At 38.2% G+C, this 18,577-nt stretch overlaps 1 protein-coding gene across 2 annotated transcripts; it reads left to right on the forward strand.

The window, feature by feature from the left end:
• The first annotated feature begins 276 nt into the window (after window positions 1-276).
• On the forward strand, window positions 277-18,577 carry sanbr (SANT and BTB domain regulator of CSR). Of its 2 annotated transcripts, none has more exons than XM_055172245.2 (22): window positions 277-629; window positions 704-784; window positions 1,144-1,295; window positions 4,700-4,889; window positions 4,993-5,086; window positions 5,225-5,472; window positions 5,694-5,752; window positions 6,135-6,295; window positions 6,539-6,625; window positions 9,234-9,344; window positions 9,542-9,665; window positions 9,853-10,005; window positions 10,114-10,241; window positions 10,403-10,496; window positions 10,749-10,781; window positions 12,721-12,820; window positions 12,950-13,038; window positions 14,802-14,830; window positions 15,005-15,078; window positions 17,086-17,174; window positions 17,440-17,528; window positions 17,924-18,577. In XM_055172245.2, the coding sequence occupies exons 2-22, from the start codon at window positions 736-738 to the stop codon at window positions 17,958-17,960; spliced, it is 2,190 nt and encodes a 729-aa protein (XP_055028220.2). In that variant the 5' UTR covers window positions 277-629; window positions 704-735; the 3' UTR covers window positions 17,961-18,577. The 2 variants fall into 2 exon arrangements, with proteins under 2 accessions (XP_055028220.2, XP_055028221.2); XM_055172246.2 differs by having other exon boundaries at window positions 277-518.

Here is an 18,577-nt window from a genome sequence, read left to right on the forward strand (position 1 = left end):
TCTGCTGTGTCCCAGCTTTTTCTGTTTTGGGGTTGTAAAAGAATAAATACATATTCGGCTTCTGTAGAGTTATAATCTAGTCAATAGTTATTGAATGTCCATTGATGGTTTTTGCAAATAATAACACTCAACCTGTTAAAATATCTATAGTGCGACACTGTTTTTCTTTAAGAAAGTCGTTATCTTGGTTATGCTCACTGCACAGGTTAATTTGGGCCCAAAATTAATAAAAGGGATAAACTCATAAATCAAATGTAACGTTGCTGCTGTTGCTAGGCAACGAGGACGCTGTCAGTCACCTGCTGCAGTGCGGCACCGGAAATACAGAGCGCAGCACAACGAGAGAGCAGGAAACGTGGAGATAATCCTCTGTCCTGAATCGGCCTTCAGCATTTCTGTCAGTTTTCTTTTTGTCAAGGTTTTTTTTTAGCGTTGACTGAGCTCTTGCCGCCCATTAGATGTCAGCATTCAGACAGCAGTGATTTAAGAGACTGCAGCGCATCGTCATGGCCAGACCGGTGATTGTACATGCCGCACCACTATTTTCCATACATTTGATATTTTAACAAGAAGCGAGAAGAGGAATACGAGTCTGCAAAGTCATGCACACCAAAGTTTCGATCAGGCTTGTAAATGATAAGCATTTGCTTTTATTATTACTATACGCTGTGTGGAAGTGAACTTTACCGTTGATGCTGTTTAGATCCAGTTTGTTATCAGCACCGCTCAGCTGGAATGAAAGAAGACCTTCAGTACCAGAAACAGGCCATCATTTTGGAAGAGGGTAATTATGTGATGGGACTGTGTGTGTGTTAGCTTAGCTTTCCCTTCAGAGGATGCGACAAAAATGTGGACTGCGGCAGTACCGTGATTTGCAATTAAAGCTGTCATTGCAAGCTAAGCATCTTTACCCAACATAGGCTACCGAACTAAAGTTGTATTTTCTCAACGTTGTTGGTTTATGTTATTAACAAGCTTTATAGCCTACATTACCAGGCATGAAAAAACTATCAGTTTTTAAAACGGTCCCTTTTTTGTAAATAAGAGGCAGTAGGAAGTGGGTTTATTTTGTTAAGGCTTTGTTTTTTTATAAAGTATGCTAGTTTTTCTAAATAAGAGGATGATTTTCTCTCTGTAACACAGAAATGAATCGTGTTTGCTCTGTTAATAATAACTTCCCATATGACAACAACCTCCTGGTCCTGGATATGGTCTTGAGCTCACTATGGGCAACGCCTCAGCCAATCAACTGGGAGAATGTTGCCAAGTTAGTCCCAGGGTTCACACCTCAAGAGGTAAGAGAGACAAATGTTGTTGTTGTTTTTTGCAAAGTAACAAAATTTGCTGAACTGATGTACCATGCTGTATCCATATTATGTAGAATTCCAAACATTATATGATATTTGTATTACATGTTATAAATAATGGAGATAAAGATGCTAGTGAGTATGTAAGTATGGTACATTTATGAAAATGAAGTCATATTGTGGTCACCTGCTGCCTTAAGGAATAGTTTACATAAGGAATAATTGATGACAGGCTGTTGAATTATTCAAAATGATAATGCACACCCAAGGTGGTAATGCGGCACAAAGGAGTCAATTATTCCGCTTATACCACGGTTACCACAAATATTGCTCTGGTGGTTATTTTAAGACATTTCACAGGTTAGGTGTGTGTTTTACCGAAAAATAATCAATATCCGTAAAACATTTTTTAACCAATCAGAATAAAGCATTCAACAGGCCCGTGGTATAACCAAAATAATAATTAACCCATGTTTTACTCGCCCTCAAGCCATCTTGGGTGTAAATGACTTTCATCTTTCAGCCCAACACATGCTGCATCCGAAACCGCTTTCCATACTATATATCAGGGATGGGCAACTTTGGTCCTGGAGGGCCGGTGTCCTGCAGAGTTTAGCTCCAACCATAATTAAACACACCTGAAGCAGCCAATTAAGGTCTTACTAGGCATACTAGAAACTTTAGGCAGGTGTGCTGAGGCAAGTTGGAGCTAAACTGCAGGACACCATGCCGTCCAGGACCGAAGTTGCCCATCCCTGCTATGTATGGTATTCGATAACCAGTAGAGGAAAAGTACCCAAATGACTGGCAAGATTTTGAAGTGTGCATTTGATGGAAATTTTACTAGCCCATGAGCCCCCGGGAGAGGAGTCACCCAAACGAAGAGAATGGAGAGGTGTCATTATATGTTGAAAAGGGATAACATTCATCTATCAAAAAACAAATCCATACTGTTATTAAATTTCTTCTGGGGCGAAGTGGCATCATTTATATTTCAAACTAAAGCCGTACAAAAACCCATCTCTTGACTTTGGAAGACATTGACTAACTGTATGGATTAGTTTTTGATGGGTGCTGTACTTTTTGGAGATTTAAAATGGGGCACTATCCAATCCCTGCTGAAAAACCCGCATACCAGCAAGACCAGCATATGTTGTGTTTTGGTGCTGGTTTGCTAGTGAACACCAGCTAAACCAGTACCAAACCAGCACCAGCATTAGCACCGGCTAAACCAGCACTAGTACCAGCTAAACCAGCACCGAACCAGCATTAGCACCAGCATCCCATGCTGGTCATACCAGTAAGACCAGCATATGTTGTGTTTTGGTGCTGGTATGCTGGTGACCACCAGCATCAAACCAGCATAGACCAGCATAATTCCCATGCTGGTCCATGCTGGTTTGATGCTGTTTTTTCAGCAGGGGTGGCATTATAGAGCTGTAAAGAGCAAGGTATTATTTATATTGACTCTGACTGTGAAAGTCATATACAGCTAGGATGGCTTGAGGTTGAGTAAAATATGGGCTAATTTTAATGTTGGGGTGAAGTATGCCTGTAATAAAGCTACATTTATTTAAATAAAGAATATTAGTCAGAGGCTGCTTTTAACCTGCCTTATCACAACTGAGGACTGTTTTTGAGTACTTTCTTACACTGTTCAAAAAATGGTTTAATAAGTATACATTTAAAATATAGGTTAAAGGCAGGGTATCTCATTTGATCCAGAAACATTTTTAGTTATGCTGGTTAGTAGTCTACTCATATAGCAATCACTATGTTAAGTTGTTAAAATGTATTTGTAGAAATTTATGTCATCTGTGAAAGGCGTAGGACCAAAATATTTTCAATCAACCATACGCACAACCGGCGCAACGTCATAGAATGTCTCTGAACAGGTTCACGCCCACTTTTGGGGGAAATCACACTAGACGTTCCATTGACTTCCATTCAAAATAGCGGAACAAAGCAACGTTCGTACACAGCCGGCAGGCGTAAATAACTTATGAAATCACTCAGATCAAACATGTCGAGTAATTATCTGTCCGCCCTGCCTGCCATGGAGCGTGGAGGATGCATTGGCATATTTAGTTTGGTCAGTGTAGAAACATGTCTCTTTCATTCTCCCAGCATCAAATTTGTGTAACAACGCTCCCTATTGGCCAGAGGTGTCTTACCCGGACATTTACTCGTACCTCATCGAGTCAACAGGGAAGCAAGTGAATGATTTTATTTCGTATTTGAAAGTTACTTCGTATTTATTTATTATGTCTTTATATTTAGAGTAATGAGTGAACTTTTCCGTCCAGCCATACAACTAACTGGCTTAGCGATATTTACAGCAATCACTGGATGGCGTTGTTGCACAGGTTTGACGCTGTGAGAATGTGGGGGACATGTTTTTATGTTGACCAAATTAAATGTGTTAATGTATCTTTCGCGCTCTATGGCAGGCAGGATGGACAGATAAATACTCGACATGTTTAATCTGAGTGATTTCATAAGTTATTTACGCCTGCCGGCTGTGTAAAAACGTTGCTTTGTTCCGCTATTTTGAATGGAAGCCAATGGAAGCGCTGCTTTTTTATCCCCCGAAAAGGGGCGGTGACGAAATTAACAGTCAAGTTCCCGGATGTGCCGGTAGTCCATATAGATCTTGGTTCAAAAAGAAGTTGCCTTTTTTGTCCCTCATCCGTAAGCGTAATTTGAATGCCACTGCGCAGCCTGTTCACGCAGACACCATACGTCATCGGCGCGTTCATGTGCCCTCACCTCCCATCTGTAAACAGAGGGAGAATGGCAAATTTCTGCAACATGCACAGGAGCCACAAAACGAAATACATGTTTTATAACAACAACAGTAAAAACCCAAATTAACATCAGTAACTTTACTGCTTTACCACGAGATGCAAACAGCTGCAGGAGGCAAAGGGTCTGAAAGGGTTGTTGCACTGTTTATTTTGGTAAGGTAGGTACGCTATATGTTTGTATTGAGATGGATTCAGATATTCTTCTTGGATGAAACATTGTGTTGTGCTTATGAAATTTGTGTTTGTTTACGGATTAGCGTAACGATATAGTTACTACGTCTACACAACCGAAAGTGTGCTTTAACTAATTCTGATGTAGTTGTTTATGTTGGTTATTTATGTGCTGCAAGGTTTTCTCACTGGTCAATGAGACATGAGATGTGACCGTCTTGATATGTGCGTGTTCATGTATTTTGAAAGAGGCTTGACTTTGGATGGCGATTTGAATGGAGGGTGGGATCGTGATTTCATTGGTAGTCGGCTACCGTTAGCATTTTTCAAAATGTGATACCCTACCTTTAAATATTTTGAGCTTCCTCAGCAAATGTTTTGACAGATTTGGCTTATCCTCTTATATTTTTACAGTGCGCACAGAGATTTGAAGAGCTGAAAACTACAGGCGGTTTCCATCAAGTTGATGACCAATGTAACCCGCTGATCGGAGCAGTGAGCTCTCCACCAGAACCTTTTAACTCCTATATCAGATCAAACTTATTGGACAACACTGGAGCGACAGGAGAACCACAGTCCAGTCAGAGCACTCTTTCAGTGTCAGGTGAGTCATTGGGGATGGGGTTTAGGCAAAAATGCCCAGTCCTTCAGTAAATGTGTATCTGGGACCATTGATATATATACACTGAGTGCTTTATCATGATCAGGCCTTACTGTGGTGCCTACTGCCCGAGGAGCCAGTGTAGAAAAAGAGGATGCAGATCCTGCAGACAAAGTTGAGAAGATGGAAGGGAATAATAGGTTAGACAAATTCATACTGTACAAATTCCAACTGTATACATTTGGATTACATTGTATTTTATATGAAGTCTCCAAACTCTTAAATTCATTAAATATACCAAATCCTTGGTAACTTTGTCTCTGTTTCCTCTTACACAGTCCCAACATGGTAATTCATGTATGTGATGAAGCAAAGAATCTAAAGCAGGACTTTATGTGTCCAAGAAACCTCTTGGTGCGAGAGATGCGTTACTTTGAAGAGTACCTGTCTGTGGACCCTCAGCGCTGGGACGAAGTGGACATATCCGTCCACTGTGATGTCCAGATCTTTGACTGGCTCATGAACTACGTCAAGAGTCACGAAACCGAACATCCGCAAGGAAATCACATCGACAAACCCAAACTGGGTAATTTTATTTTAGATTTTTGTGCGCTTTCTGTTGCGCTTTAATACTGTTTTTCTATTATCAAAAATACCATCTGAAGTCTTGTGTAACGTCTGTATTCTGATATGGCTACATGTTGTTTAAGTTGTGGACGGTGTTTCAAGTGATCGTGCGTTGGCTGTGAGTTTGATGTTTCGCTGTTTGTGATGTTGTCGGTTATGTTATGTGGTGTTTGGTTGCAGAGCACAGCAATGTCATCTCAATCCTGATCTCCTCCGAGTTCTTGAAGATGGAAATTTTAGTAAGTGATGTGAGGGTTAACAGTGTTTTGGGTGACGCAGTAAAAGTGCTCTGAGCTGGATGATGTTTAGATGGTAGTGCACGTTAAAAGCATGATGCATGATGGCTGTTTCATCATTTTTGTGTTTTCTATTTAAACAATTCTATGCACTGCCCAAACTAATACTGATGAACTTTACATGGTAATTTCAATGGTCAATGATCTGTTAAAAATATTTTCTAAAATTACCAATAATTATGTTATTTTTATTACACAGTTTGACACTTGTGATAGTTCTGGTTTGTCTGAGCAGTGTAAAGAAACAGCATGTTTGTTTATTAATGATGCACTTATTGAAATCAATCCAGTTATGATGTATTTAATATGTTTTGTGGATCGGAAGGTTGAGGAGTGTATCCAGTTTTGCAACAAACATATGAATGCCATTATAGCAACTCCATGCAATATGAGCTGCATCAACAACAATCTGACCGGACGCATCGCTGATCTGTTCAGCCACAATGAAGCAGACGACATTAAGGATAAAAAAGACAAATTCAAAAGGTGAGAACAGATTAATAGTTTCAATTCTACAGTAATGAAAACAATACAGTTCATTATGTAAGGTCTTTACACACAACTGATAATATAGTTATGTATATTATATTGCATACACAATGCACCTTTAAAATATTTTTTGAATACATTTGAAAATAACTATTGTTTCTTCAGTTCCACAGATTAGGGATAACATAAATACATTTCATTATGCAGTCTTTTATTGATGTCACTTTCTTTATTCACCAGCAAACTGTTTCAGAAGAAGATAGAGAGATTGTTTGACCCTGATTATCAAAATCACGATTCCCCTCAAAACGCATCTACTCTGTATAGGTGAGGGACTGTTGTATTGCAGCTGAAGCTGTAAATGCATGATGTATTATATACTGACATGCACCATACTGACTGGTCACTTCTGTTTGTTCAAGTGAAGAGTTCAGATGCAAAAGCCGCTAAATGCAACCATCAATAATTATACTTTCATCAGATACTTTAGCTTCAAATCTGCTTAATCCCAGCCTCAGACCATGTTTGTTGGCAGGGTCTATTAAATGCCACATCCTTTTTTGAAGAATTGGATGAATGACAGTGTGCATACAGTACGAGTTGTTTTTTTTACTTAATGGGGACATATCATGAAAATCTGACTTTTCCATGTTTAAGTGCTATAATTGGGTCCCCAGTGCTTCTATCAACCTAGATTAACCCATTAACTTAGTTCTGTTAAACCATTCTCTGCAAGCATGTAAAAAAAATTATACAACAGTTCTTTCTGGTTCTCGAATCTGATTGGCTAAGAGCTATGCGATATTGTGCTGATAACGGCACTGTAACCGCTTCACCTTTCGTATCATTCCGCCACCTAGTAAATGGAGGTCCTAAGCAGGCTCATCTCTGAATGGAAAAAAACAGACGCCCTGATCCATTACACATATGCGCAAGGTATACAGTAGGTGGCAGTAATACTCCCAAGGAGTGAGCAGCCATTAAACGAAAAGAAGAAGAAGAAGACGCCCTGTTTTGAATCACTCTCCGTGTGTCTCATTATTTTACTAGCTCATAAATCAGTCTGTGAATCCCCAATCGGAAGTTATTATTCCGTCAAAGATCAGCGCTCTTGGATGTTACGTTAAACTTAATGGGAGAAATGTCTTGTCACATTGTGTGGACGATTAACACTTGGAAAGAGGAATATAAACACTCGTTTTTTTCAGGACCTATTATCTCTTCTCAGAACGCGAAAACACCGTGGAACTGCAGGTAAGCACCGCAGCTTTTAAATGTGGACATTGATCATTTACTTTATCGTGACGTGACTATTAAAACATGTTATGAGATATCGCCACTGGTATATTTATAAGCAGCATGCAAAAACATCTTTCTGACACTTATAAAAAAACGTTTTATATAGTACTGACAAGAACAAAGTTTAATAATAATAATCGAGTGCTCGTATCACGTTAAGAATAAATGAGAAAGCAATAGTAACGTTATACAAGTATAGTTTTATTCACTTTTACCTCGCGCCAAAACAATAACAACACAAAAGACACTAAATATGAATAAAAAACAAGTAATAGTTTGATCATGACACCAAATACTGCTGATTTGATCTCATTTTGACGATCATAAACAAACAAGGCCAACATGAGAGCCAGGGTATCTCTGTCAGAGATGTAGCCCAGAGAGGGCGGTGGTCAGCGGGGCGAGTGAACACTGATGTCCGCTCTTGCTTTGGTTCTCATTCGTACCGAATCTCACTAAGCAAACATTCAAACAGGCGCTATCTTTACTAATCGACTGCAGATTTAAATATAATACATATACATTCTCGACTGAACTAATCTTAAAACTACACTTTGTGACCAAGAAACGGTAATATAAAGTAACGGCTTTTCCGTCCATTGAGTTGTTATGAGCTTCAAAGCAGCCGAAAGTTTTACCTGTCATTCTGGCCGCCCTCAAATCCGTGGCGGAAGAAGTAGTTCTCAAACAAAGAGGCTTTTAAAATAACTCCGTTGTTGTTTTCTAGTTTTCGTTTTTCAAACGTGTGCCGTCGAACTGTTGTATAAAAGCAATATCGCTCTCGTAGTCGTGTGATATAGCTCTATATCATCACGGCTGTGATTGCCTCCGGCACTCGGCCTACGGCCTCGTGCCTCTGGCCTAATCACAGCCGTGATGATATAGAGCTATATCACACTCCTACTCAAGCGATATTGCTTAAATAGGTCATTGAAATTTGGCTCCCCTTGTGTTGTCAGAAGGGAGTAATACCACCCCTAAATCTGCACTATCCAACAACGGCACTGCCATTTAGCACCCAAAAGAATACATTTTTGCTCACACATACAAAGTGGCAGTTTTAAAGGAATAGTCTACTCATTTTCAATATTAAAATATGTTATTACCTTAACTAAGAATTGTTGATACATCCCTCTATCATCTGTGTGCGTGCACGTAAGCGCTGGAGCGCGCTGCGACGCTTCGATAGCATTTAGCTTAGCCCCATTCATTCAATGGTACCAATTAGAGATAAAGTTAGAAGTGACCAAACACATCAACGTTTTTCCTATTTAAGACGAGTAGTTATACGAGCAAGTTTGGTGGTACAAAATAAAACGTAGCGCTTTTCTAAGCGGATTTAAAAGAGGAGCTACATTTTATGCCGTAATAGCACTTTTGGGAGTACTTCGACTCGGTGCAGTAACACCCTCCCTCTCCCATTATGAGAGGGAGAAGGGGAGCGGACTTTTCAGGCGAGTCGAAGTACTCCCAAAAGTGCTATTACGCCATAAAATATAGTTCCTGTATCGACCTTTCTCGTGCTATTGCCGATATGCCGATGGTTTCAAATTCATCAAAAATCGGCCGATAAATATCGGCGGCCGATACATCGGTGCATCACTATAATATACCATTGTGGTTCCTTTTTTTCCAGATGTGGCCTTTGCCTTAAGCTTCTGACCAAAGAAACGGAGAAAAAAATTCCTTGTGTTCCAAACAAAATCAACATAGATGCCCGAGGAAATATTATATTCTGTCACAGCAGGTTATATTGTACACTCTCTCATACTCTTTTTAAAGTTATACACAACAGATATATTAAAACGTACATACAAGTTCTTCAATTAGATCATGTTGTGATTCCTGTCTTGAAGTTTTAACCTACACTGTTTACACACATCTGTACTTATCCCTGTAATAAAGCATGCATTCTCTCTGGCTTGCTGTGTTGTGTCTTTTCAGACATAAGGCCTGGGACGTACATGAATATGTGATTGGGCTTTATGAAGAATTAAAGTCATGGGTTCTGGTCTATTGGAGAATCTGGGGCACCATCAACTATCTAACATGCTCACGCTGTAAACAGGTAAACACACGGGTCCTTTAAATTTAAAGGGAGTCTAAGAAAGAAGTTAATTTTATCAGTGTCACAAATTTGCATATTCAAAATAATAAATCTTATTGTAAAATAACAAATGTTTCTTTAATTGTATTTATTTAAATATATACAAAATAAAAGTATTAGAAAAGTGCACATTGTATTCCTTTGCCAGGCTTTCCTTTGTATAGAGTTAGGCCAATGTAAGTACCACCCAGAAGCGGTTGTTTATCCTGGTATTGGGGCAGATCTTAAATGGCACGGCATAGGTGTTTACTCCTGCTGCAACCAGAGAGTCATGCGATTCGACCCTTCTTCCATGCCCAAGGTTTGTTATTTTGCTTTAAAATATGTTCTCATTAATTCATATGACCCTTGAACTCTCACTATTCTGTCTCACTATTCTGCACGTGTGCATGTCTTTGTTTTGGTACAGGGCTGTAAAATAAGAGACCACATTGTTAGTGTAGGAGATGGTGAAGACTGCGGCAAACACAATGTAAACTCAACCCAGACCAGAATACTGAATGACCTGCTGCTGCACAGGGACGCTGTGTGTGTGAGGTCAGAATACAGAAACATCCTTCAAGACATACTCATTTAATCAAAGTCTATGTTAATCAAACACTAATCAATGTAATGTATTTGAATTATTTAAACCATTGCCAAGTGTGGGTGTGGTCTTGTTGACCATGTGTTGTGCTTTAATTTGTGTTGTTTTGCAGGAGTCCTGAAGGCTCTTCTGTAGGCAGTGAATGTGTGCCAAGTGATATAATGTTAGATCCAGGAGTGCTTCACAGAACAGGGGAACGCACATCTGTGAGCATATCAAGTTTCTTTATTAAATTAATATTATGTTGTAGTTTTTATCTCTTTGTTTAATTGTTTGTTTGCCCGATTTCTTGGAATTTTTTGCCACATTTAAACTTGACTGATCATGTCTAACATAACATCAGTATTTAGTTTCTTTACATGATTTTCACATCATGGTGAATGCAGCAGTTTATTGGCTCATTTCAATTTGTCCAAACTTAATGACATTTTCACACTACTACGTTTTCCCTTTTGCAGTTTTCGCTGTTAAAAAACTGGAGTCTACAACTGGTAAGAATCAAGTAAATCAAGCGAAACATAATTTTCACACAGACACACACAAAAATTAGCTCATTCCATAGACTTAAATTGGCAGTTTGCTAGACAGGGTTTAGATTAATCCAGGACGAGGCCTTAGTTATATTAAAACATTTAAGTTTTTACAAACAAACCTTACAAAAATACAATACAGGTGTGCATCTTGAGATAAAACAATGGCACTAATATACAGATGTGTCAGTACAAGATGTTTTTAAATCAATGCAGCTCAAACATGCATTTTAATCTGGGACTAGGATAAACACTGTCCGGGAAACCACCCCCTATTGTTCTATAAACTTACTGTATAAGTTATATAGACGTTTTCATCTGTAGCATAACAACATACACGACTTTGTGGAACAAACTTAACTTTCAGTAAACTCACAAATAACAACAGAGTCACTTTAGAGTAGTTTATTTCTGATAATAAGCAAAATAAACAAAAAGTGTTCAAAACATAGCTTAAGCGGCAGGGGACTATTTTTGGGCAGTGCGTAATATCACTATGCTTGCTGCAGCCGTGTTACAGCAACAAAGTCCTGTAATATCCAAACTCTTTGGTTATTTTTTTTGTGCGATGCTAATAGTCTAATCAAATTTAATGGATTATGCTAAGCTATGCTAAAAGTGGTGGCGCCAGACCTGGAGGTCGGCTGAATGGATTCCAAAAAGGTAAAAATCAAATGTTTAACTCTAGGGGAGCTGGAAAGTGGGCATATTTTCAAAAAAAATTTGAGTGTCCATTTAACTACAGATCGGCTGCCAAACCTCCCTTCACATAGCGGTAATCTATGATTGCTGTCTAGTCTTTAGGAAAGTGGTTATTTTCGACGAGGCATTTGTTCCAGGGTTCAGTTTGGCTACTGGTCAGACCATTAGACAGACGGAGACCGGAAGTTGGGTTCTGCCCAGACGTGTAACCGCGACAGCACACGTGCGTCCAATAAAACGGTCTATAAGATGGGCTGATTGTGTTTTTAAACGTTAATATGGTCTGTATCACTTGCATGGACATGTTCCTTTATACAGTAGCAAGAAAAAGTATACCCCCTAGGAATAAATTTAGCATCAGATCACATTTTATGGCAAATCAGAGTAGAAAACCAGTTTATTCCTAGGGGTTCATACTTTTTCTTGCCACTGTATAGATGGTTTCATCAGACGCACGTGCGCTGACGTGATACACGTCTGGATCCGAACTTTACTTCTGGTTTCGTTTTTTTTATGGTCTGACTAGTTGCTAAACTGATCTCTTGAACAAATCCTTTTCGAAAATAACAAATGTTTTGGTTTCCTAGGTAATCTATGTGTTGTTTTTTGCTTGTTATATAAATAAACTATGTTTAAAGAACTTTGTTGTTATTTATTCTTAGCGGAGTTTACAGGAAGTTACGTGCGGACCACGACAGCCGCTTGTTTATGTTGTTACTGCTGAAACTGTCTATGTGCATGCCGCATTACCACCTCGGGTGTGTATAAATGTTTATAGTGTGTAAAAAAATTATTTTTATAGTAAGTTTCCATATGAAGACATCCCCAAAATGAGGATTTGCTTAGGTTTGTCAGGTTTTGCTTACTTTTTGGTACCAATTTATTCCCAAAATACAGTTAAGCGGGTACAAATATGTCTGGTTTATTATCACCATGGAAACATTTCATAGACATAATGGTTTTTAAACATTGCAGTTCAAACTGTTTATTCTATCCCCCTACACAAACTATCACCCTCACAGAGCACTTTCTGCATTTTACATTCATACAAAAATATAATTCTGTATGCTTTTAAATATTATTTACATGTGTGGTGACGTGTCCCCATGCGTTTGTGTGCATTCTGGCTGACGTCCCTGCTAGGATTCAAAAACGTACACACGCTCACACAGACATTTCATGTTTTTTCTTTTTGCAGCGCCAACAGTCTCTGTTTTCTGAGGATGAGGAGTACACTACAGGGTCAGAGGTCACAGAGGATGAGGTTGGTGATGAAGAAGACACCTCAAAAAAACAAGGTGAAAACATTGCACATCAGCTGGATAGTGAACGCTGTTCTATGATGACCAATTTTTCTTTGTGGTCAGCAGATGGCAGTCATGTATAATTGCACATATTGATGGAGCTTGTTACTTTTATTTACACAGCTGCAAAGAAAGTACGAAAATCTGGCAAACCTTTGAAAAGACAAGTGTCCTCTCCAAATTTCCAGCGTAAAGAGAAATCTGGAGAGAAGGTGTGTGCAACAATTCATTTTTTTTTATTTCCATTGGTGTTGCTTAGTGAGGTTAGGCATTTAAACTATTTGTGCTGCACTCTTGTGCTAAAAACATGAATAATACTTTAAAAGTAATTAAAAAGCAAAGGACTACCATAGACATTAGAGGAGCCTAATCTACATTGAGAAAAATAAGTATTTGAACACCCTGCTATTTTGCAAGTTCTCCCACTTAGAAATCATGGAGGGGTCTGAAATTGTTATTGTAGGTGCATGTCCACTATGAGAGACATAATCTAAAAAAAATCCAGAAATCACAATGTATGATTTTTTTAACTATTAATTATTTGTATGATACAGCTAAAAATAAGTATTTGAACACCTGAGAAAGTCTATGTTAATATTTGGTACCGTAGCCTTTGTTTGCAATTACAGAGGAGACTGGCTAGGCCACGCCAGAACTTTGATATGCTTCTTACAGAGCCACTCCTTGGTTATCCTGGCTATGTGCTTCGGGTCATTGTCATGTTGGAAGACCAAGCCTCGACCAATCTTCAATGCTCTAACTGAGGGAAGGAGTTTGTTCCCCAAAATCTTGCAATACATGGCCCCGGTCATCCTCTCCTTAATACAGCGCAGTTGCCCTGTCCCATGTGCACAAAAACACCCCCAAAGCATGATGCTACCACCCCCATGCTTCACAGTAGGGTTGGTGTTCTTGGGATGGGAACACATTTAGTGGAATTATGACCAAAAAGTTCTATGTTGGTCTCATCTGACCACATGACTTCTCCCATGACTCCTCTGGATCATCCAAATGGCCATTGGCAAACTTAAGACGGGCCTGGACATGTGCTGGTTTAAGCAGGGGAACCTTCCGCCCCATGCATAATTTCAAACCATGACGTCTTCGTGTATTACCAACAGTTACAATGGTGGTCCCAGTTCTTTTTAGGTCATTGACCAGCTCCTCCCGAGTAGTTCTGGGCTGATTTCTCACGTTTCTTAGGATCGAAACCCCACGAGGTGAGATCTTGCATGGAGCCCCAGTCCGTGGGAGATTGACAGTCATGTTTAGCTTCTTCCATTTTCTAATGATTGCTCCAACAGTGGACCTTTTTTCACCAAGCTGCTTGGCAATTTCCCCGTAGCCCTTTCCAGCCTTGTGGAGGTGAACAGTTTTGTCTCTAGTGTCTTTGGACAGCTCTTTGGTCTTGGCCATGTTAGTAGTTGGATTCTTACTGATTGTATGGGGTGGACAGGTGTCTTTATGCAGCTAACGACCTCAAACAGATGCATCTAATGTAGGATAATAAATATAGTGAAGGTATACATTTTAAAGGCAGACTTACAGGTCTTTAAGGGGCAGGATTCTAGCTGATAGACAGGTGTTCAAATACTTATTTGCAGCTGTATCATACAAATAAATAGTAAAAAAAAAATCATATATTGTGATTTCTGGATTTTTTTTTAGATTTTGTCTCTCACAGTGGACATGCACCTACGATGACAATTTCAGACCCCACCATGATTTCTAAGTGGGAGAACTTGCAAAATAGCAGGGTGTTCAAATACTTATTTTCCTCACTGTGTATCTAGGAAAGGATCACAATGTCACAGAATTTTCATAACATTGGCAACAAGGGGCCTGTTGCAATATACCTGTACTTAACTGTGCTATTCCTAGCAGCCCCACTTACATTTTCTGCAAAGGATGTAATATCTAAGTTAGGTTTTGTTGTTTTGGATCACTCTTCATTTATTGTCCTTTTGTTTTAAAGGCACCCTCACGAGATTCAACCCCATTCATGTGAGTGATTCTAAAGACTTTCTGTTTTCTGTAGAAGTGACCTCAGTTGTAGATCTGTTTGTCTAATGCTTATGTGTTGGCCCTTCAGCTTAGTCAAGATGACACGTGATTTGAACGATATCTAAGCCTCTGAATGATACACTAAGATCTTTTGTCTGTTTCTCACATTTTTAGCGTCAGCATCCAGAAGAATAAGTGGGATAGCACTCGCTCCATGAGGTACAATCAAGACGCTCAGAGAGAGGAGGGTAAGAATGTATTTATTCAGATCCTCTTTTACAATTACACATTGGTAGGGAAGCTTTTACAATATAAAGTGTCATGATTTAAAACACCACTTGATAGCCCTTGAAAGTCTGGAGGTGAAATCCAAACAGGGGTAGCCGTATGGCAAGCCGTTTTGACTCTTGTTCGTTGGGTTCTTGATGTCAGCAGTTCAATTTTCACAAGTTAAAATTTTAATTCTTGATATCAGAAATTACATTTCTACTAGTAACAATGTTAATTCTTGATATCAACAATTACATTTCCACTAGTAACAATGTTAATTCTTGATATCAACAATTACATTTCCACTAATAACAATGTTAGTCCTTAATATCAACAATTTAATTCTTGATATCAACAATTTAATTCTTGATATCAACAATTTAATTCTTGATATCAACAATTTAATTCTTGATATCAACAATTTAATTCTTGATATCAACAATTTAATTCTTGATATCAACAATTTAATTCTTGATATCAACAATTTAATTCTTGATATCAACAATTTAATTCTTGATATCAACAATTTAATTCTTGATATCAACAATTTAATTCTTGATATCAACAATTTAATTCTTGATATCAACAATTTAATTCTTGATATCAACAATTTAATTCTTGATATCAACAATTTAATTCTTGATATCAACAATTTAATTCTTGATATCAACAATTTAATTCTTGATATCAACAATTTAATTCTTGATATCAACAATTTAATTCTTGATATCAACAATTTAATTCTTGATGTGAACAATTTAATTCTTGATGTGAACAATTTAATTCTTGATGTGAACAATTTAATTCTTGATGTGAACAATTTAATTCTTGATATCAACAATTTAATTCTTGATATCAACAATTGAATTCTTGATATCAACAATTTAATTCTTGATGTGAACAATTCAGTTCTTGATATCAAGAATTGAATTGTTGATATCAAGAAATAAATTTCCACTAGTAACAATAGTCCCTTTCACACATACAGTCTTTACTGATAATTTACTGGTAAATTGCAGTTAATAGGTCATGTGTGAACAGAACCTTACCGGTAAATCAGTGCTGCCAATTTACCAGTAAGGAAGGTTGTAAGATTACCAGTAATTTACCGGAAAGTGCTATGTGTGAACAAAAAATATAGATTACCGGTATTTCGAACGGACGACGTCAGACCGCGCTGACAGCTTTGGCCAATCGTAACGTTTTAATACAGATGCCGCGTTTACCCGCGCACTATTTACGGACGTTTCCACACACACACTGCTTGAAAGTCAAGCACACCTGAAGTTTACGTCCACATTTCTTCACCAAAGTTGTTTAAAACAGCTTACCGCCGAATTGCCGACGTCCTTATCATGCCGTCCATGAAGCCTTATGTGCAAACAGTACTTTGGATGCAATTTCGGTTTGCCATCGCCTAATGCAATGTTGTTTGGTCACGAGCAACTTTGCGACCGTCAGCGTTTACCACAGACGGGAAAACAACAAAATACGGACATGAATGACGTGAATTGTTTACAAATACAACATTTATTGTGCGTCACATGTAACTTCCGCTTAAAAAGACGGAACGTCACTGCGTGTGAACAGCACATTTTTGTATTTACTGGTAAATTCATTCTGGTAAATTCATGGTAATTTACCGGATTTACTGTGTGAAAGAGGCTAATGTTAATTCTTGATATTAACAATTTAATTCTTGACATCACGATTTTAATTTTTGATATCAAGAATTAAAATTGTAACTAGTGAAAATTGAATTGTTGATTTCAAGAACTCAACGAATTAAAGTCAATACGGCTTGCCATAGTAGACGTGGCATTGTTTTATGATTTATGATGGTAACTTTTAAAGTGTTTTAAAATAAACAAGGGGCGATTGTGGCTGTGGTTTCGACATAAAACTTTCAAATAGCTTTAGATTTCAAGTAGCATAGATTTATGATGGTCTTGATGGATGTGTCTGTACATTTATACTCAATCTAGATCAAAGGAGAATGGAGGAGATTATAGGAAATCTCACTAAAATCCGCTTTGGGGACCAAGAGCAAACAAAGTTTAAAGATACAAAAGAGGTATATAGCAAACCTTACCTGCTTTAGATAAACCTCATAAAGCCTCTTTAATAACTGCTTCAAGACTCTGTTTGTATACGTTTACATACGCTTGCTTTTTTTGTCGAGTGGAAGTTTGTTCACTTTCAAAAAAAAAACAACACATAAACATAACATCACATAAACTTTTAGTAATGTTGTTGCTTACATTTTTTACTATAGTACTTCATTTCTACTCTAATGCAATGCATTTCATCATGATATGTCTGTGTTTGTGTGTTTCCAGCCAGCAGGTGGCTTGTATTCCCGACTGGAGGCCCAGTTTAAAGCTTCTCAACCCAGTGGAAGAAATAGCAGCGCAGAGAAAACTCTCAGGTACTGTATTCACCTAAAACTATCAATGCACATTTCATAGACAAGTTTTGAAATTATGGTTCATGAAAATAATTTTTCATTTCGTTTGCAGCGCAAAAGGTCATTGGTTCGAACCCAGGGAAATAAAATACTGATAAAAATTTATATCTTGTAATGCATTGTAAGTCATTTAAGATAAAAGCGTCTACCAAATGCATACATGTAAATGTAAATGTTGCTGAACTGGCTTGTTTGCTCTTGTCAGGGAAATTTTAAATCTTGTAGACTCAAAGTTTCCCGTTTATAATTTGGCTTTTGTAATTTTGATTGTTGGATAGTTTCACCTCTTTACTTATGTACTTTCTCGCTACATTCTCTCATTTCTATTTTTAACCAGCGCTTTGATCTTTTTATAGAGCAAAGACGCGCTCTGGGCCACCGAGACCGACTTAGATGAGTGGGTGAGAAGGAGTAAAGAGATTGCTGCTGTTTGACAAGGCTGAAGATCCACTATTCAATCCCCAATACGCCGGCCAGACATATAGGAATAGCATTAGGATCTTTTTCGTTACAATCCTGTCAGAAGACTGAATGTTGACAGAGTCTGTGATGTCTCAACTGTAGCTATATAACCTAAATGGGACCTAAGCTGTGGACAATGCAAGCTTTTGGCTGCTATTGAATTGGTTGCACCAACAAAAATATTCTTTGTGTATTCTCTTCCTGCATCTGTATGCATCACACAAATGCTGTTTGGCTACTGTATATTTTTTATCTTTTGCTTTATCTCACTTCTCTAGCTCAGGTTTCCATTTCAGCCGTGTGTTGTTATGTTCATATAGTTGACTCAGGTGGCCAGACAAAGCTCATCTCCATGGTTCTGACCCTGCACTTTAAGCCGTCTTAATGCAATGACTTAAACCAGTATAATACGCAAACCAGCCAATGAGTGTGACACTGACAACTAATACCTGTGCAGTCTATGATTATGTTGCACTCCAGACCTATTTGTGCCATTTGGACTAATGTGTCATGGGGTAGAATACAAAATAAATGTTCATTTAAAATAA

Source organism: Misgurnus anguillicaudatus, chromosome 7, assembly GCF_027580225.2.
Source record: "Misgurnus anguillicaudatus chromosome 7, ASM2758022v2, whole genome shotgun sequence".
In the NCBI taxonomy this organism is placed as follows: Eukaryota; Metazoa; Chordata; class Actinopteri; order Cypriniformes; family Cobitidae; genus Misgurnus; species Misgurnus anguillicaudatus.

Coding starts and splice junctions, on each gene's coding strand:
- sanbr (XM_055172245.2), top strand. CDS start 736: ATGAAAGAAGACCTTCAGTACCAGAAACAGGCCATCATTTTGGAAGAG. Junction 10,006..10,113: donor ACCCTTCTTCCATGCCCAAG/GTTTGTTATTTT, acceptor GTTTTGGTACAG/GGCTGTAAAATAAGAGACCA. Junction 10,782..12,720: donor AAAACTGGAGTCTACAACTG/GTAAGAATCAAG, acceptor TTCTTTTTGCAG/CGCCAACAGTCTCTGTTTTC.